Source organism: Dipodomys merriami, unplaced genomic scaffold (genome assembly GCF_024711535.1).
Source record: "Dipodomys merriami isolate MVZ:Mamm:240054 unplaced genomic scaffold, mDipMer1.0.p SCAF_71, whole genome shotgun sequence".
Taxonomy (NCBI): Eukaryota; Metazoa; Chordata; class Mammalia; order Rodentia; family Heteromyidae; genus Dipodomys; species Dipodomys merriami.
The window spans coordinates 6065448-6083875 of NW_027206302.1; the positions used below are offsets into that span (position 1 = coordinate 6065448).

General features: G+C 44.4%; 2 protein-coding genes across 4 annotated transcripts in view; both read right to left on the reverse strand.

The window, feature by feature from the left end:
• Mtf1 (metal regulatory transcription factor 1) overlaps positions 1–1507 on the reverse strand; it is a 53110-nt gene extending 51603 nt beyond the window's left edge. Inside the window, exon 1 of the mRNA XM_070008719.1 lies at positions 1423–1507. The gene's annotated coding sequence lies outside the window, so the exon portion shown is untranslated. The remainder of the gene's footprint in view (positions 1–1422) is intronic.
• Positions 1508–2701: 1194 nt separating this feature from the next.
• Positions 2702–18428, reverse strand: part of Inpp5b (inositol polyphosphate-5-phosphatase B) — a 71513-nt gene continuing 55786 nt past the window's right edge. For all 3 annotated transcript variants that reach the window (XM_070008777.1, XM_070008776.1, XM_070008778.1), the window contains 8 exons: positions 16079–16189; positions 15467–15629; positions 13464–13699; positions 10620–10733; positions 7625–7709; positions 7158–7285; positions 4312–4423; positions 2702–3520 (listed from right to left, as the gene is read on the reverse strand). In XM_070008777.1, the coding sequence (XP_069864878.1) occupies positions 3405–3520; positions 4312–4423; positions 7158–7285; positions 7625–7709; positions 10620–10733; positions 13464–13699; positions 15467–15629; positions 16079–16189 (1065 nt within the window). In that variant the 3' untranslated portion in view covers positions 2702–3404. The remainder of the gene's footprint in view (positions 3521–4311; positions 4424–7157; positions 7286–7624; positions 7710–10619; positions 10734–13463; positions 13700–15466; positions 15630–16078; positions 16190–18428) is intronic.

Below are 18428 nucleotides of genomic sequence, written 5' to 3' on the forward strand. Positions count from 1 at the left end.
GCTGTGCTTTTTTTTCTTCAAAAACTGAAGGAATAAGTAGTCTACAAGATCTTTTAAATGTGTTTTACTGTCAACCAGTTTCAAGATTGGACAAAATACTTGAAGAGGGTAATGGAGCAAATAGAAAGGAGGGTGCTTCAAGGTTGAATGGCTATAAACCTTAAAGTAAGGAGATCCCTTTCAAATATCCCCTACATCACACCATAAGGCATACACAGCCACTTGTAGTCTATGGTGGAAGAAGAAAGGCTTGGGATACAGTCAATCACCTACAAATCCTGTCTGTGTCTGCTCCTTATTTACTTGGGTAACTTTCCTGTGCCTTGTTTTTATTACATGTATGGTGAGACTAGTAATTCCTGTTCTCTCAGAAATTGTTAGGAGGAACAAAAGAGAAAATGATATAAAATAAAATGCCTGGCAAACAACAGAACAACGTGAAAGTCTTCCCTCCTTACTAGAATAGATAGTTTTGCTTCAGGTGAAGACCTAATCCCTATCAAGGAACAGCTAATGAAAATCACTTTGTCTCCTGAAATAATATGGTATGGACCAGAAGTTATTCTTGTCCTTAGGGAATGTCTGGAGTATAGTACAGGGACACTAGGAGCTCAGGAAATGTCAGCTAAATGAATGACAAATAGACAAGCAGATATACTCCCTTGAGGAAAATACCAAGTTTGAAGCTTTCATGGTTTGTACCAATGATTCTCCCTTCACCAGCAAACACACGGGTTCTACAAAATGTGGGCTTGCTGAGCGCACAGAGACTTTATAAACAATCGGCATATCACTTTTAACTTGCAGCCTGGTTCTGCGCCTTCCCTTCGGCTCGGGGTTGGGATGTGAGCACTGATGTTGTGAGGCGGCCGACAGAGAAGTCGTTCTGTTACCAGGGACAAGTCAAGGGATCTAATCCGGGAGGTACACGCCCGACCCCTAGCTCTGCCTTACGCAATACCAAGGCTGCACATTCGGATGCCGGGAGAGAGGAGAGGACGGCAGGGCCCCGCGGAGCTGGCCCCGCACCTTCGGCGGCGACACGAAGACCAACTTTCCGGAACAAACCAGACCAGGTCTGAGGGAGGCCAAGGAGTGCGAGCCGAGCACCCCAGAGAGACTGAGGTAAGGAGCCTGCCGGGGACTGCCCCTAGTCCCTGACTACAGAGCAAAATCTGCAGACAAGCTGGGGGCGGGAGGGGGGGAGCGGACTACAAGACTGGCGAGCTGGGGCAGGGTCCGGGTCTCCATGGAAACAGGGAAGGGGGGCTGGATGCCCATCCCCATGGAAACGGAGGAGGGGTGGGGTCCCTACGGAGAGTGGAACGAGGTCTCCGCTGGGAAATGCGTCAGGAGGAAGCCTAAGTCCCGCGCCCCCCCGAGAAGTCATAGCCCAAGCCGAGTCTAGTTTTCGCCTTTTACCTCCGCGGCTCCCGGCAACTGCGGCGGCGGCGGCGGCGGCGGCGGCAGCAGCAGCTTCTCCCCTCCCCAGCGGCACCATGATTGCCCCCACCTTTCCCCGCCGTCACTTCCGCTTCCTCTTTCCGGAGGAAGGAGAGGACAGCGGCACGATTCTCTCCGGCGCTTCTGATTGGTGCTCCTATCTGGGAGCTGAGTGCACGCCTCCAATGGGCGAGCGGGAGGAGCGGGGCGGAGCGGGGCCGCGGAGGCGTCGCGGGGAAGTGTCCGAAGCGTTAACGCGCTGTTCCGGGCTCCTGGTAGCAGCGGCATCCCCAGCCACGAGTTCGAAATACTTTCCGCCCCGTTTGCACACTTATTGCAACCCGAAGAGGGGACGCCCGGCTTGAACCAGCAGGGGACGAGCTTTCCGGACTTATTCTACCCTACCAACGCCGCCTTGTCTCCCATCTAAGTCAACTCGGTCAGAAAAGGAAAAGTGGACCAAAGAGGCCGAGTTAGGAGAATTCTTGGCCCTGCCCGAGAGGAAGCGGCCGCCTCTTCCCCTTTCACACTTTGGTGGACCGTTTCCGATCTACTCACACTCGAGTTCACTTCGGCTGTCTCAAATCAACTTTTCTCCCTTAAGGGTTTCAGCGAACGCCACCTACTGGCCACGCGCTCCCACTGCCCGCTCTTACCCCGCGCCCAGCCTCCATTACCAATGCCAAGTAGTGGCACTGGCACCCTGGGTACGATTTTGTCTGTACCTCGTAGTATGTCCCAGTCTTTTCTAGATGCCTGTGAAGTGTAGCTATTGGACCCTCTCTGCAGCCACTGCCTGTTTTCTCCTTGAGGTACTTTTCTGGAATACTTGAGTGGGTCCAGGCGCTGTGGTAGCTCATGCCTGTAAATCCTAGCTATTCAAGAGGCTGAGATCTGAGGATCGCAGTTGTTAGCTTGGGCTGGGAGTTCGTGGACTCTTTTACTTCCAACTAACCTCCAGAAAGCCAGAAGTGGGGCTGTGGCTCAAGTGGTAGAGCACTAGCCATGCACAAAAGATTACGCACAGCGTCCAGGCCCTGAGTTTAAGCCCCAGGACTGGAAAAAAAAAAAAAAGTGAATAAAGAGTAGGACAATCTTGAGAGGGGATTAAAGCCATTTGACCAACTCTTGCTTGGAAATGTGGATAATGTTGACTATATGCCTCTTTGGGCCCTGACTGGCTTAGCTGTCTCAGTATTAAGCTACGAAGGTTCACAAGTCAATAGCTAAGTGAGAAAAATAAAACATGCACAGGCACAACTGTTAAAAATGTATTTATCATTAAAATATATTAGACTATTAAAGAAGGGATACATTATAAAGAGCTCGGAGGATTTGCAGGCCCAGAAAAATCCATCTGACTCACCAGAACCTGGTTTCCTCCTATGTTTTCATATCTAAGCCACTGTATTCTCAAAGGCTGAGTGGCCAGCCTCAGAGTTACCTAGCCACATTTAAGTTGGAAGGGGGTAAGAGTTCCTATATACACATTGAGCAGTGGAAGCATCTGTGGTAACTCAGGGTTGTTTACCCAGGAGCATTCTTGCTGTCCAACTCATTCTCCCCTTGGGACTTCCAAGTTTGTCCAAATATCTGATCACAAGTTCAGCCCAGGTTGTAGGACAATGACTGCCCTCGAGGCAGGTTGAGTGAGCAAAAAAACAGTTCTATAAAAAAAATTTAAATAAAAAAAAGGAATAGAAATCTATTTTGTGTTAAATAACTAAAGTTGAACATCAAATGTCAGTTTTACCAAGGTGGAATTCCCCCATGTTTTCACAACTCAGCATAGGGTATGCTAACCCCAAGCACTAGCAGTGGGTAGGTGTAGCATCTGGAAGAGACAGCCATTGTTCTTGCTTCCAGGTGGCTTTGTTTCATCCCAAGACAGACATCTCTTGAGCTGAAACAGGTAGGGCTAGCAACTGGCTGCCTTGAATGAAACTGGAGATGAGAGAGGCTCAGAGTGGGTTGCAGAGAAACTGATGAATAAACTCTTGAGCTTTTTTCTTCTCTGTGATTTCAAGCTTTGGATGACCAGTTGGGTTTCGAAGCAGTAAGCTGCCAAATATGCTTGCTGTGTGTGGAAATAAAGAAAATACTACTTACTTTTATGTTGTTAGAAATAATTTCTGGTTTCAAAAATAGGGGAGTGAGCCGGGTGCCCGTGGCTCATGCTTGGAATCCTATCTACTCAGGAGATTGAGATCTCAGGATCTTGGTTCAAAGCCAGCCCGGGCAGGAAAGTCCGTGAGACTCTTATCTCCAATAAACCACTAAAAAACTGGAAGTGGCACTGTGGCTCAAGCAGTAGAGCACTCGCCTTGAGCTGAAGAGCGCAGGGATAGTGCCCAAGCCCAGAGTTTAAGCCCCACAACTGACCAAATAAATAAATATATAAATAAATAAAAATAGGGGAGTGGTGTATGCTATAATCCCAACACTATAAATTCCAGGCCAGCCTAGGGTACATAGTTGAGTTTAAGGTCTATCTAAACTGCTTATCAAGACCCTTTATGTCTCTGTCTCTTTCTCTCTCTCACACACCTATTTTGTTGTTACATGCTAGGCAAGCATTCCATTACTAAGCTATTCCCCCATCTAAACTGAGTATAAATTTTGCCCAGAGCTGGATGTGGTGATGCATACCTGTAATCCTGCATTTGGGAGGCTAAGGCAACAGGATCAAGAGTTCAAAATCAACCTGGGCTATATAGCTAGACCCTGTCTTAAAAAAAATTATTTTTTCCCCCAGAACTTGATATTTTAAGCTCTGCTGCCAATAACCTGAAACCCTGCAAAGCCTCCTTTCTCAGAATAAATCCATTTGCTTGCAGAGGTGCTTTCTGTAAACACTTGGATACTTACCTAGAATATTCTCATCCAAATGATTTTTCGCTGAATTTTTCAGCAATTCTTGCAAAAACGCCATCAAGTAGTTGAAGACATTTTTATGGCATCTGGGAAGAGTAGAAATGACCTGAAAGAGGAAGAGGTGGGATTTGCCTTTTTTTTTTTTTTTTTGGTTGTGGGGCTTGAACTCTAGACCTGGGGGCTGTCCCTCCACTCTTCAGCTCAAGGGTAATGCTCTACCACTTGAGCCACAGTGCCACTTCCAGTTTTCTGAGTGATTTATTGGAGTTAAGAGTCTCACGGACTTTCCTGCCCTGGCTGGCTTTGAACCGTGATCCTCAGATCTCAGTCTCCTTAGTAGCTAGGATTACAGACATGAGCCACCAGCACCGGGCTTTAGTGTTTTGTTTTTGTTCTGTGGGTCATGGGGCCTGAACTCTGGGCCTGGGCACTGTCCCTCAGCTCTTCAGCTCAAGGCTAGTGCTCTACCACTTGAGCCACAGCGCCACTTCTGGCTTTTTCTGCTTATGTGGTGTTGAGGAATCGAACTCAGGGCCTCATGCATGCAAGGCAAGCACTCTACCACTGAGCCACCTTCCCAGCCTGATTGCCCATTTTTGTTCACTCAATTATTTGCCAAGATGCCTGCTATATTCTAAGAACTGAGTACATAATGTATGAGCATGAATAAGACTACACAGAAGGGGCTGGGAAGGTGGCTCAGTGGTAGAGCGCTTGCCTTGCATGCCTGAGGCCCTGGGTTCGATTCCTCAGCACCACATAAGCAAAAAGAAAAAATCCGGAAGTGGCGCTGTGGCTCAAGTGGTAGAGCGCTAGCCTTGAGCTGAAGAGCTGAGGGACAGCACCCAGGCCCAGAGTTCAGGCCCCAGAACCGGACCCAAAAAAAAAAAGACTGCACAGAAAACTTTAACCACTTACTGCCTGGCATTTAATACTAAAAGAGAAGCAAGGGTCAAATACTATGTGAATTTGAAGGTCAGACTTCTAACTCTGTGTTCTCAGAAAACTTAGGAAATAGATGTCAGACCCAATGTCAGCTGGGTCTTGTAATATAAAATTGGACTAGTAGACTACTAGGTAAGGTCTAGAGAGTTTTGGGCAAAGAAAGTATGAAAAATCAAGAGAAGGCAATCAGCAAGACAAGCAGAAAAGAGTACACTACTAAGAAATTACTTTTGGCAGAAGCAAACTCACAACAGCCATTAAGCATGGAAGGGTTCAGGCTAGAAATCAATGAAAAGTACAGCTATTTGCATATCGGGATCAACTGGAAAGCTTGAACAAAACACATTCTAAAAGACATTTTCATTCACTGAATGTTAGCTAAGTTCCTGGAACTTGAATTATTGGCAAGTGTTTTAGATTATTCTGTCAATACCTGTTATATAAATGAACCACTAGGTGAAATCATGGGAAGTCTTGAATATTTAAGAAAATAATTGAGCCAGATGTTGGTGGCTCACACCTGTAATCCTAGCTACTCAAAGAGGCTAAAATCTGAGGATCAAGATTCAGAGTCAGGGGCTGGGAAGGTAGCTCAGTGGTAGAGCGCTTGCCTTGCATTCATGAGGCCCTGCGTTCGATTCCTCAGCACCACATAAGCAAGAAGAAAAAAGCCAGAAGTGGTGTTGTGGCTCAAGTGGTAGAGCGCTAGCCTTGAGCTGAAGAGCTGAGTGACAGCGCCCAAACCCAGAGTTCAGGCCCTACAACTGGACCCAAAAAAAAAAAAAAAAAAGATTCAGAGTCAGCCCAGAAAGATAGGACTTTTTTTTTTTTTTTTTTTTGCCAGTCCTGGGGCTTAAACTTAGGGCCTGGGAACTGTCCCTGAGCTTCTTTTGCTCAAGTCTAATATTCTACCACTTCAGTTACATTGCCACTTCCAGCCTTTTCTGTTTAGGTGACACTGATGAATCAGACCAGGGCTCCATGCATACAAGGCAAGCACTCTACCACTAAACCACATTCCCAACCTGGGACTCATACCTAATTAACTAGCAAAAAGTTGGAAGTGGAGATGTGGTTCAAGTGGTAGAGTACTGCCTTGAGCAAAAAACCTTAGCAAAAGTGCCAGGCCCTGAATTCAGGCCCCAGTATCAGTATACACACAAAAGTTAATTCAAAATGAAAAGCCAAGTGTATTTTTTAGACAATATGACAAAGAGTTTTAGAATATACAATATGATGGTAACATTCAAAATAAATGATTAAGGGAGGTGACAGTGGCTAACACCTATAATCCTAGGAGGCTGAGCTCTCTAGAATAAAAATTTAAGGCCAGCCTGGGCAGAAAAGTCCAATGTAACCAGCAAAAAAGCAGGCTAGGCATGGTTCCATTGTGGTGCTCTAGTCTAGTAAATGCAAGGTTCTAAGTTAAAACTTCACCACACACACACACACACACACACACACACACACACACACACACACACACACACACACACACACACACACACACACACACACACACACACACACACACACACACACACACACACACACACACACACACACACACACACACACACCTGAGGTAGAACCTGGATAAAGGGCACTGAACCAGGATAAGGAGAGAACAGAAGAAAGAGGGTAAGTTATAGATCAATGGGACTGGGCACATGGGAGATAAGGACAGGGGAGGAGTCAGAAATGACTCAGGTTTCAGGGTTGAGTCACTAAAATTAAGGGTGATGCTATTAAAAGAAAAAGGGACATGAGAGGAAGAACAGGTTTGAGAAGGAAAAGATAGACCTGCACTTGAGGGACTGTGCCCACTTTATTGTCAGGCGTCATTGCCTGGGGCTGGTAACATGTGTATGCTGATGCTAAGTGGTTCCCCTCACCTGCTTACTCGCCGTGTAACTGCCAGAACACTCCAAGCAATTATGGTAGGCGCTGAAACAGATGACAGGCTCTGGCAGACTCTCCAGGAAAAGCAGCAAGGCTTCAGCTACTGAATGGTTGCTAGCAGCTTTTGGCCTATTGTTAAGGAACAGATGATGATGATGCCCATGGCTAGAAGGCCTAGGGGCAAGCACATGCCAGAAGTGCGGCCTTGTTCAGTCAGGCCCTCCACAGAGCTGGGATGCCAGCCCAGTATCTCAAAGGGACCATGCTGTTTTTCAGCTGAGCCAGACCCTCCTGAGTTCTTGCTATATGGGTTGCTTAAAACTGCCAAGTCTTCTCTATGCAAACTTTAAGAAAAAAAGATGTTAGCTGAGGACACAATATGAGACTGCATTTTGAAAGATTCTTCTTTCCCTTTTTACAAACACAGACACACAGACACACACACATGCCTGAAGGATACAAAGATTATCAATTGTTCCTTTATCCAAACAGTCCCTGATATGTTCAAATTCCAACCTCAGGCCTGGCTGCTGAAACAAATCTTCCTGCAAAAGGAAAGAAATCACAAAACAATTATTTTCTCAGAAAAGTGACAATAATTTCCCATTTAGCAATATGACCATAGTGCAAAAAAGTAGCAGCAGTGAAACATTTGAATCAACCTAGCAGACAATGACTGAGGCTGATGAGGTTATTCCATCTTGCAGGACTTCTCAGACATGCTTTTATAATAGATCATTAAGCATCTATTACATAACTATTGGTAGGGCACACACAAAATGAGATTCAACACAAGAAGAAAACTGAGAAGCGGTTGATCTTTCCTGTAGTGCTGAGAGATTAAACAGAAAAAAAGAAAATATAAAATGCATGGCCAGAGGTGAGGTGGGACTCAAGTGGCAGAGTACCTGTCTAACCAGCATAAGTCCCTGAGTTTAGACCCCAGTAACATACTCAAAAAAAAAAGTGGGGGAGGGGAGGGGCCTGGGAAGATAGCTCAGTGGTAGAGCGCTTGCCTTGCATGCCTGAGGCCCTGGGTTCGATTCCTCAGCACCACATAAGCAAAAAGAAAAAAGCTGGAAGTAGCGCTGTGGCTCAAGTGGTAGAGCGCTAGCCTTGAGCTAAAGAGCTGAGGGACAGCGCCCAGGCCCAGAGTTCAGGCCCCCCCCGACCAGACCAAAAAAAAAAAAGTATGTGTGTGGAAGGGATAGTAGGGGAAAAACAAAGGAGGGGGTAACAATGCTCAATAGGAAATGTACTCATTACCTTACTCATGAAACTGTAACCCCTCTGTACAGTATCTTTACAATAAAAAAAATATTAAAAAAAGAAACCATATCCTTTGACATGTCATTTTAATTGAAATAAAGTCAAACCATAAATATTTTGTAAAAGTGTCTATGTATAAATGCTCACAGCATTAAAAAAAAAAAAAAAAAAGCTGGAGACCAGTGATTCATGCTTATAATCCTAGCTACTCAGGAGGCCAAGATCTGAGGACTGTGGTTCAAAGCCAGCCTATGCAGGAAAGTCCAGGAAACTCTTATCTACAATTAAGAACCAAAAAAAGCCAGAAGTAGAGCTGTCACTCAAGTGGTAGAGCACTAGTCTTGAGCAAAAAAGTTCAGAGACTGGAAGTGGTTCTGTGGCTCAAGCAGTAGAGGGCTTGCCTTGAGCTGAAGAGCACAAGGACAGTGCCTAAGCCCAGAGTTCAAGGCCCACGACCAACCAAAAAAAAAAAAAAAGTAGTAGTTCGGGGACAGCACCTAGGCTCTTGAGTTCAGAACCAGCACACACACACATAAACACACACACACACACACAACAAAGATGGAAAAAAGAGAAAGCCAGAAAAGAATCTCAGCTTTGTGTGCAAACAAGGTTTATGAAAGTTATTTTCATTGGTTTTAGGATATTTTATATTCACTTGTTTTATAAAGTGACTTAAAAGCATGTAACTCTGTTAATAACAACACTAGTATATGTACTGATCACAATTTGCATTTGAAAGGAACTCTACAGAGAAGGTAGAAGAGCACAGTACTTAAAAATATGAATTCTGGGACCTAGGGATGTAGTTCACTTGCCTAGCAGATGTGAGGCCCTGGGTTGGATCCCCAGCACTATAAAAACAGTAAGAAAAAAAGAAAAAAAAAAGAAAAAAAAGAAAAAAAAAAAAAAAAACAGTAAGAAAAATGTCTGAGGGATGGGAAGGTGGCTCAGTGGTAGAGTGCTTGCCTTGCACACATAAGGCCCTGGGTTTGATTCCTCAGTACCACACTAAGCAGAAAAAGCTGGAAGTGATGCTGTGGCTCAAATGGAAGAGTGCTAGCCTTGAGCTGAAACGCTGAGGGATAGCGCCCAGGGCTAGCTAGAGTTCAGGCCCCACAACCAACAAAAAAAAGAAAAAGGTTTGATCTCTTTTTTTTTTTGGGTCTGGTTGTGGGGCCTGAACTCTGGGCCTGGGCGCTGTCTCTCAGCTCTTCAGCTCAAGGCTAGCGCTCTACCACTTGAGCCACAGCACCACTTCCGGCTTTCTTTCTTTTTGCTTATGTGGTGCTGAGGAACCGAACCCAGGGCCTCATGCTTGCAAGGCAAGAGCTCTACCACTGAGCCACCTTCCCAGGCCAAGGTTTGATCTCTTAAGTCAGATTCCCACCTCTTCCCATTTATCAACTGTGGGATCCTTTACCTTTCTGGAAATTTGTTTCTTCATCCAAGACCCACTATGAGAATTAAATGGAGCAATTTGGTAATAAACACTTAGAACAGAGCTTGGTACATTACAGCACCAATAATGTGAGGGTGGAAAAACGTGAAAACAGAACATCATAAGAACATATGTTGCTGGGCTGGAAGCTAGGGGTGTAGCTGAATGGAGAGCACTGGCCTAACATTTATGAGGGCTGGGGAAAAAAAATTTTGCCATGGTATCACACTCTGTAAAGATCTCCAGGGAACCTACAAACAGTCAAATTGATCAATTGGCTCCATGAAACTTGCACAAATCACTCTAAGATCAGGCCTCTAGATTCATGGGTTCCATCTGGTCCTCTGCCTCTGCCTCAACAAGTTAGCTCCTCCCATTCCCAGAAGCTAGTGAGAATGCCTGCAAAGGACAGCAGGATTGACATCCCAGGAGACTTCCAGATGGCTTTCTGACAGGGGGACCCCAGAGGCGTGGGGAAGGAACACACTGTGCTAAGAAGGCTGTCCTATTCAAGGCTACTGTTCCCTTGGGGGAAATCAAGATCAAGTTCCACATGTAACAGCAGTCTGGAGGAGGTACAAAACATGGCACAAGACCTCTAGAGGAGGAACAGCTGGAGGAAAAACAGCTCTCCACAGTTTCTGGGAGTAAAGGCTTTCAATGTAAAAGGTTCTTGGAGCTGATGGATTTTCTCAAGGCAATGAGGCCTGAATCAGGTCTTCCCAACTATTTAAACACAACCTACCTGCTGGATAGCATTTCGGTATAGGTAATCAACCATCATCCAGAGTTCTTTGGGGATTTCCATGGGGCTCTGCAGCTGGCTCACGTCATCTTCTGTCCATATTGGCATTAGAGTCTAAAGGAAAAAAAAGAAAAATCAGGACAAGATGGCCCATTGGTGGAACTTCTACCAAGCTGGGTTCAGGAGAATGAGTGACATGGGGACTGTAAACCTATGGAAGAAGGGAAGCAGTGCCCCTAACCAAACATTCCAGAAACAAAAATGAAGTCAGAGCCAGGCGCTAGTGGCTCAAACCTATAACCCTAGCTACTCAAGAAGATGGTTTGAAGCCAGCCCAGGGAGGAATGTGTATGAGACGCTCATCTCTAATTAACCACCAAAAAGCTGGATGGAGCTGTGGCTCAAGTGGTAGAGTGCTAGCCTTGAGGAAAAACAAAAATAAAGTTACGTGGGATAAAAAGGTGATTTTTGAGACCAGGGAGAGAGTTATAGCAAATAGTTTCGAAGAGTCAATCAAATATGAACCATCTTCTTAGGGGTAAAAAAATAACAAAAACACTGTTCTAGAATTCCCCTATTAGAACCAAAGAAGAGAGGGTGGTCTAGAGAGGAAAAAATATCATGCTCGGCACTCCAAAAATCTGAGATCCAACTCATGTGATTTGTGACAAACCTTACTCTCTTTGATTGAGCTTCTAATTATCTACATAATAGAATAATCCAAGAGTCTCTAAATGAAAACGTGCATTGGGGGGAAAAAAATGAAATCAGCAAATTACCATAAATCTGCCCCAAACTAGTTCCCCAGATATTTGAATTGTCTCCACGGAACTTCTTTAGATTGAAGCAATTTTAGTTTAGGGTAACCTACTAAGGGATTAAAAAAAATGAAAAATAGCATAATCCTGTGAACTTTCATTATTCTACAATCCATGGCCGTTCCTATACATGTGCTACTCACCCTCAAAACCCTATGTTGAAACCTAATCACCAAGGTGGTTAGTTCATAAGGGCTGTGCACCCATGAATGAAATTAGTGATCTTATGAGAGGTAAGAGAGAAGTCCTCACTCCTACTAAGTGAGGACAACACAGCAAAAAGAGGGCTATCTGGGCTGGGAAGGTGGCTCAGTGGTAGAGCACTTGCCTTCCATGGCTGAGGCCCTGGGTTCGATTCCTCAGCACCACATAAACAAAAAGAAAAAAGCCGGAAGTGGCGCTGTGGCTCAAGTGGTAGAGCACTAGCCTTGAGCTGAAGAGCTGAGGGACAGCACCAGGCCCAGAGTTCAGGCCCCACGACCGGACCCAAAAAAAAAAGAGGGCTATCTGTGAGCCAGGAAAGTGGGTCCTCACCACACACTAAATGTCTTAAATTTCTCAGCCTCCAGAACTGTAAGTAGTAAATTTCTGTTGTTCATAAACCCAGAGTCTATGGTATTCTGTTACAACAACCTAATGAACTACGACAAGCCCTGGGTGTGAAAAACTGAAAAATAGTTGCATTGCACAGCTGTTCCCTTAGAGAAGTGTTGTCTCCCCCAACATAAGTTGGCTTTATCACTCTCTCTGACCCGTATACCCATATAATATTGCAGAAGTGATGATACTGGAGTTTTGGAGCTTGTGCTGCCAAAGACCTTAACTACTGTTCTCAGGCTCTTACTGCCATATATAGAAACCCAAACTCACATCCTGAAAGACAAGAGTCCATGAGCAGAGCGAGGCCCAGAAAGCAGCCAATACAGAAACATGCCATTACAGTCACCACCTGACTACAATACACAAGTAAGTTGAGGTGGAGACATGGCTTAAGTTGTAGAGCACCAGCACAGCAAGCAAGCTGAGTACAAATGCAAGACCCTGAATTCAAACTTTGATACCAACAGCAAAAACAAAACAAAGAAAATCAAATTGCTGACACTAGTAGCTCAATCCTACAGTCCTAGCTCCTCAGGAAGCTAAGATGTGAAGATCAAAATTCAAACTCAGTCAGACACTGGTGGCTCACATCTGTAATCCTAGCTGCTCAGGAGGCTGAGATTTGAAGATCACAGCTCAGAGTCAGCCCAGACAGAAAGTTCATGAGGCTGTTATCTCCAATAAATCACTCAGAAAACTGGAAGTAGCACTGTGGCTCAAGTGGTAGAGTGCTAGCTCTGAGCTGAAGAGCTGAGAGACAGCATCCATGCCCAGAGTTCAAGCCCCATTACCAACAAGAACAACAAAAAATGCAAACCCAGCTGGGGCAGAAAAGCCCAAGAAACTAGCTCCGACTAATCAAAAAAAAAAAAAAAAAAACTGTACTGGAGGCTGGGAAGGTAGCTCAGTGGTAGAGTGCTTGCCTTGCATGCCTGAGGCCCTGGGTTCGATTCCTCAGCACCACATAAGCATAAAGAAAAAAGCCAGAAGTGGTGCTGTGGCTCAAGTGGTAGAGCGCTAGCCTTGAGCTGAAGAGCTGAGGGACAGAGTTCAGGCCCCACAACCGGACCCAAAAAACAAAAAGCTATACTGAGGGTATGGCTCAAGTGGTAGAGTACCAGTTGTAAGTGAAAAAGCCCAGTGAGAATGCAAGGCCTTGCAAGCCCTGGTACTAGCACTGAAAACAAAACAAAAAACCAAGTAAGCCTAGGTAAGACCAGCAGAAGTAAACAACAGTCATGAAAAACAACTCACTATTATTTTAATTTGGGGGTGCTTATTACACAGCAGTATATACCTGAAACACTAAGAAAGCTCTAAAAAGTTGAAGAAACTTAAGTATGTTGGAAGCAGGTAGAGAAATACCTTGTGTAACTGGCTAGGTTGCTACATAGTACTAGATGTTCCCCTGTAGTTTGAAACTTACCAGCTCACTAATAGTTTCAAGTGGTAGATCTAAGATTGGCTCTCTCATGCAGCACAATGTATGAATGGGAGATCCGAAACAGCTGGGTAGGTAGTTCCCAGACACGGACAAAAAGTAATCCTTTCCCCTGTCCAAGTGCAAAACCAGAATATCCTCAATTTTATCTTCACCTGAGTTGAGTTTTGTGGCCGTGGTCTTATTTACAAAGAGCTCCAATTCAATCACAATGACAGAATCTACAGAAAAAAAAAAATTAAAAAAAAAAGTAACGTTGGCAAGGGAGAAACGAAGAGGAAAGAAGAAAAGAAGAAGGAAGAGAATAAGGGTTAGGAAAAGATAACAAAGTCTATACTAACCAACAAGTATCTATATGCTCAGTACTAACTAGTTGCAATAAGTTTATAGCCCAACTACGAAAATGAAGACAACAGAAACTGTTTGATAAACCAATGCTAAAACATTCAGGTACTACTGCATTCACGGCTCAAGTGGAAGAGCACTTGCCTAGAAAATGTAAAGCTATGGGGCCAGAAACATGGCTTAGTAGTAGAGTACTTGCCTAGCATGTACCATGCCCTGCATTCAATTTCTTAGTACCACATAAACAGAAAAGGCCAGAAATTGGCATTGAGGCTCAAATGGTAGCATGTTAGCCTTGAGCAAAGATCCTCAGGGACAGTGCCCAGGCCCTGAGTTCAAGCCCCAGGACTGGCAAAAAAAACAAAAACCAATAAAAACAGAAACCAAAAGGAAAAAAAATGTAAAAGTAGGAATTCAATTCCTAGTATTACCAAAAGGAAAGGGGGGAAGGGGAGAGAGAGAAGGAGAGAGAGCAAGAGGAAAAAGAAAAAAATTCAGTAGTAAGTAGTATAACTGAAGTTAGAAGTATTAAGTCAATAAGAAGGCCTGGATCAAAAAGCCTTTCCTAAGCTGGGCGCCAGTGGTTCATGCCTGTAATCCTAGCTACTCAAGAGGTTGAGATCTGAGGATTGTGGTTCAAAGCCAGCCTGGGCAGGAAAGTCCATGAGACTTTTTTTTTTTTGGTCATGGGGCTTGAACTATGGGCCTGGGCGCTGTCCCTCAGCTCTTTAGCTAAAGGTGAGCGCTCTACCACTTGAGCTACAGCGCCACTTCGGTTTTCTAGTGGTTTGTTAGAGATAGGAGTCTCACAATCTTTCTTGCCCGGGATGGCTTTGAACCACGATCCTCAGATTTCAGCCTTCTGAGTAGCTAGGATTATAGGCGTGAGCCACCGGTGCCCGGCCATGAGACTCTTATCTCCAATTAACCACCAGAAAACTGGGAGTGGCACTGTGGCTCAAGTGGTAGAGTGCTTGCCTTGAGCTGAAGAGCTGAGGCACAACAGCACCGAGGCCTAGAATTCAAGCCCCTTCACACACACACACACACACATTCAAGCCCCATCACACACACACACACACACACACACACACACACACACACACACACACACACACACACACACACACACACACACACACACACACACACACACACACACACACACACACACACACACAGCCTTTCCTGAACCAGGTAAGATAGAGATTCTGAGCCAGTGGACCTTCAGCCTGGGAACTATTCGCAAATCTCTGCCTCACCACACCTCATATAGTCTGAAAGCAGAAGCCAGAGGATAGATATGGTACTGCTCAATTTCTCTTTCACAAGAGCAGATCATTGGGGTTGATTATGCTAGGATAGGGAAAATGGCTCCCTTATACCAGCACCTGTTTTACAGTAATCTATGTCTTCTCTTCCTGTGAAATTAAGGAGCATACAAATAACTAAAAATGTTTCTGAAACTGAACACATGTCCCTCACCATTATATACTTTATTTATGGATATGTTCAGCTATAAGGTTTTTTGTTTTTTTAAGTTTCAGGCAGAGAACAAAAATGCTCAGAAGAAGTTATTTTAAGAGAATGAACCAGGCATTCCTCAGACTAGAAACCAGAAACCTAAGAAAGAGAGGCCTCACCTGGCAGGAGGAATCCTCTGCTGGGGTTGGCATTCAGCCATTGTTTACAGTAAGATTCTTCATCAGGCTTGTTGATAAATTCAAACTGACAGGGTACTTGTCCATTATGAATTGTAAAGGATTCTACTTGTAATTGCATGTACTTCACATTCTGAAAACAGAACTGGGAACAAGCAAAGATCAGTCAGAACCAGTGCCCTGATACTTTCATACAGCTACTTATCCACATACCCCAAACAAGGAAGAAAACAAAGGACCATTTCTTTGAAATGTTTCTGCTTCAGGTATTTACCTAATAGAGTTCCATTACCACTGAAGAGCAGTTATCTGTATAACTCCAAGAATCTTTTTAATCTCAAGAGAAGCATCAGTAGGAACACAAACCCACTGCAAGAACACACACCTGTTGTTCTGAAATCTAGGAGCACATCTGGATTATCTTCCAGTTTAGAAGACAAAACAAGCTCTCTTTCTCCAGTGAGCATTATCACCCTCACTCTATCTAGAAGCAGTCCCTCAAGAAAGACCAGAAACCAATCGTAGTAGATAAGGAGATTTAAGTTGTAGGAATAAAAGTGCTCAATGCTAATATTCTAAACATATCCATCCTACCTCACGCTTGGAAAGGGACACAGAAGGAATGTTGGCGTTTTCCATTTTATCCAGGGAGCGAACAATTTCCTCCAGTGTCTTCCGATAGAGTTCTTCATTTACGACCCTCACCTGGAATGGAAGCATCAGAGACTGACTGTGGAGGCTTATGTTTTCTCATTCTTGGTGTACAGGGCATTCACAGCATTAGGAAATAGCAGTTGATAACAATACAGAAAGGACATACTACAAGGGCTGATGGCTATAATCCTAGTGACTCAGAAGGCTGAGTGTGATGCCAGTCAAGGCAGAAAAGTTCTCAAGATTCCACCTCCAACTAACCAACAAAACACCAGGCTGGAGGCATGGCTCAAGTGCTAAAATGACAACCATGATCAAGGAAGCCGAGCAACGGCTCAAGATCCTGTGTTAAAGCCCTGGTATATAAGACAATGGTAAGAAAGACAGTATTAGAGTGATAGCATGTTGGCCACTACTTCTGTGAGGTCGTAGGCAAAAGGTACTCACAGTATGACTCTATTCTGTCTGATGCCACCCAAGGGATGGCAGCAAGAAGCTTTTCTATGACATGAAGCAACATTTCTCAAACTAAGTCTTAAATCCTTGCTGTCAGCCACGAAGATTTTGTTAGGCTCTCTCTTCTGTATTTTGGGTTATAAACTATATATATATATATATGTATATATATATATACATATATATATATATATTCATTTTTCAATAATAAAACTTTCATTACAAAATTCCTTAGGCTTTTCTCTAACTATAAACACCCACATTAGTTCTGAGAGGCCAGTAGCCATATCCTTGAAATAAGGTACAGCGCAGCACAGAAGTCACTGATGAACAAATACACAGATAATGAATGAAAAGATGACCGACAACACTAGTCATCAGGAAAATGAAGCATGAAATAAGTATAGCTTTCATTTGTTCACTAAGCTGGCATTTTTGCCAAATGATTAGCTGAGCACCAGTGGCTCATGCCTATAATCCTAGCTATTCAAGAGGCTGAGATCTGAGGATCACAGTTCAAAGCCAGTCGGGGAAGGGGGGATGGGAGGGTATAGGGGTGTTGGGAGGAGCGGGGGAGATAGGAAGGAATGGGAAGGGGAAACAAAGGAGTAGTCAACAACGCTTGATAAGAAATGTATTCATGGGGCTGGGAAGGTGGCTCAGTGGTAGAGCGCTTGCCTTGCATGCATGAGGCCCTGGGTTCGATTCCTCGGCACCACATAAGCAAAAAGAAAAAAAGCCAGAAGTGGCGCTGTGGTTCATGTGGTAGAGCACTAGCCTTGAGCTGAAGAGCTGAGGGACAGTGCCCAGGCCCAGAGTTCAGGCCCCACGACTGGACCCCCCCCCAAAAAAAAGAAAGAAATGTACTTATTATCTTACCATGTAATTGTAACCCCTCTGTATGGTATTTTCACACACACAAACCCACCCCCCCCCGCCCCGCAAAAAAAAAGCCAGTCCAGGTAGGAAAGTCCATGAGACTCTTCTCTCCAACCATCAAGAAGATAGAAGGAAAGCTGTGGCTCAAGTGGTAGAGCATTAACTAGTCTTGAGCAAAAAGACTCAGGGACAGTGCCCAGGCCCTGAGTTCAAGTCCAGAACTACCACTAAAAACAAAATAAAACAAAACAGTAAGTTGTACCTTTACTATCATGGAAAAATCTCCTAAGACATATTTAATAAGGAACAAAAAGATGCTCTCAGAATAATACATATAATGTTATCTCTTTATTTTGATGCTAGTCCTGGGACTTGATTTCAAGACCTACCAGAGCTTTTTTGCTCAACGCTAGTCTACCACTTAAGCTACAGCTCTAATTCCAACTTTTTAGTGGTTCATTGGTGATAAGAGTCTCATGGCACGGGCACCAGTGGCTCACGCCTGTAATCCTAGTTACTCAGGAGGCTGAGATCTGAAGATCACAGTTCAAAGCCAGCCGGGGCAGGGTGAAGACTCTTATCTCCAATAAACCACTAAAAAACCAGAAGTGGCACTGTGGCTCAAGTGGTAGAGCCCTCGCCTTTAGCTGAAGAGCACAGAGACAGTGTCCAAACCCAGAGTTCAAGCCTCACGACCGACCAAAAAAAAAAAAAGAGTCTCATGGCTTCCTTCCTTTGAACAGTGATCCTTAGATTTCAGCCTCCTGAGTAGCTAGGATTGCAGGTGCTATATTTTTTACCAAAAAAAAAGCAGTGGGGGGAGAGGGCTGGGATGTAGTCATTGGCAAAGCACTTGCCTAGCAAGTGCAACATCCTGGGTGCAATATCCCAGTACCAAAAAAGAAAAGAAAAAAAAAAAAAAAAAAACCACAGTTAAAAAAAAAAGAGGCTAGGT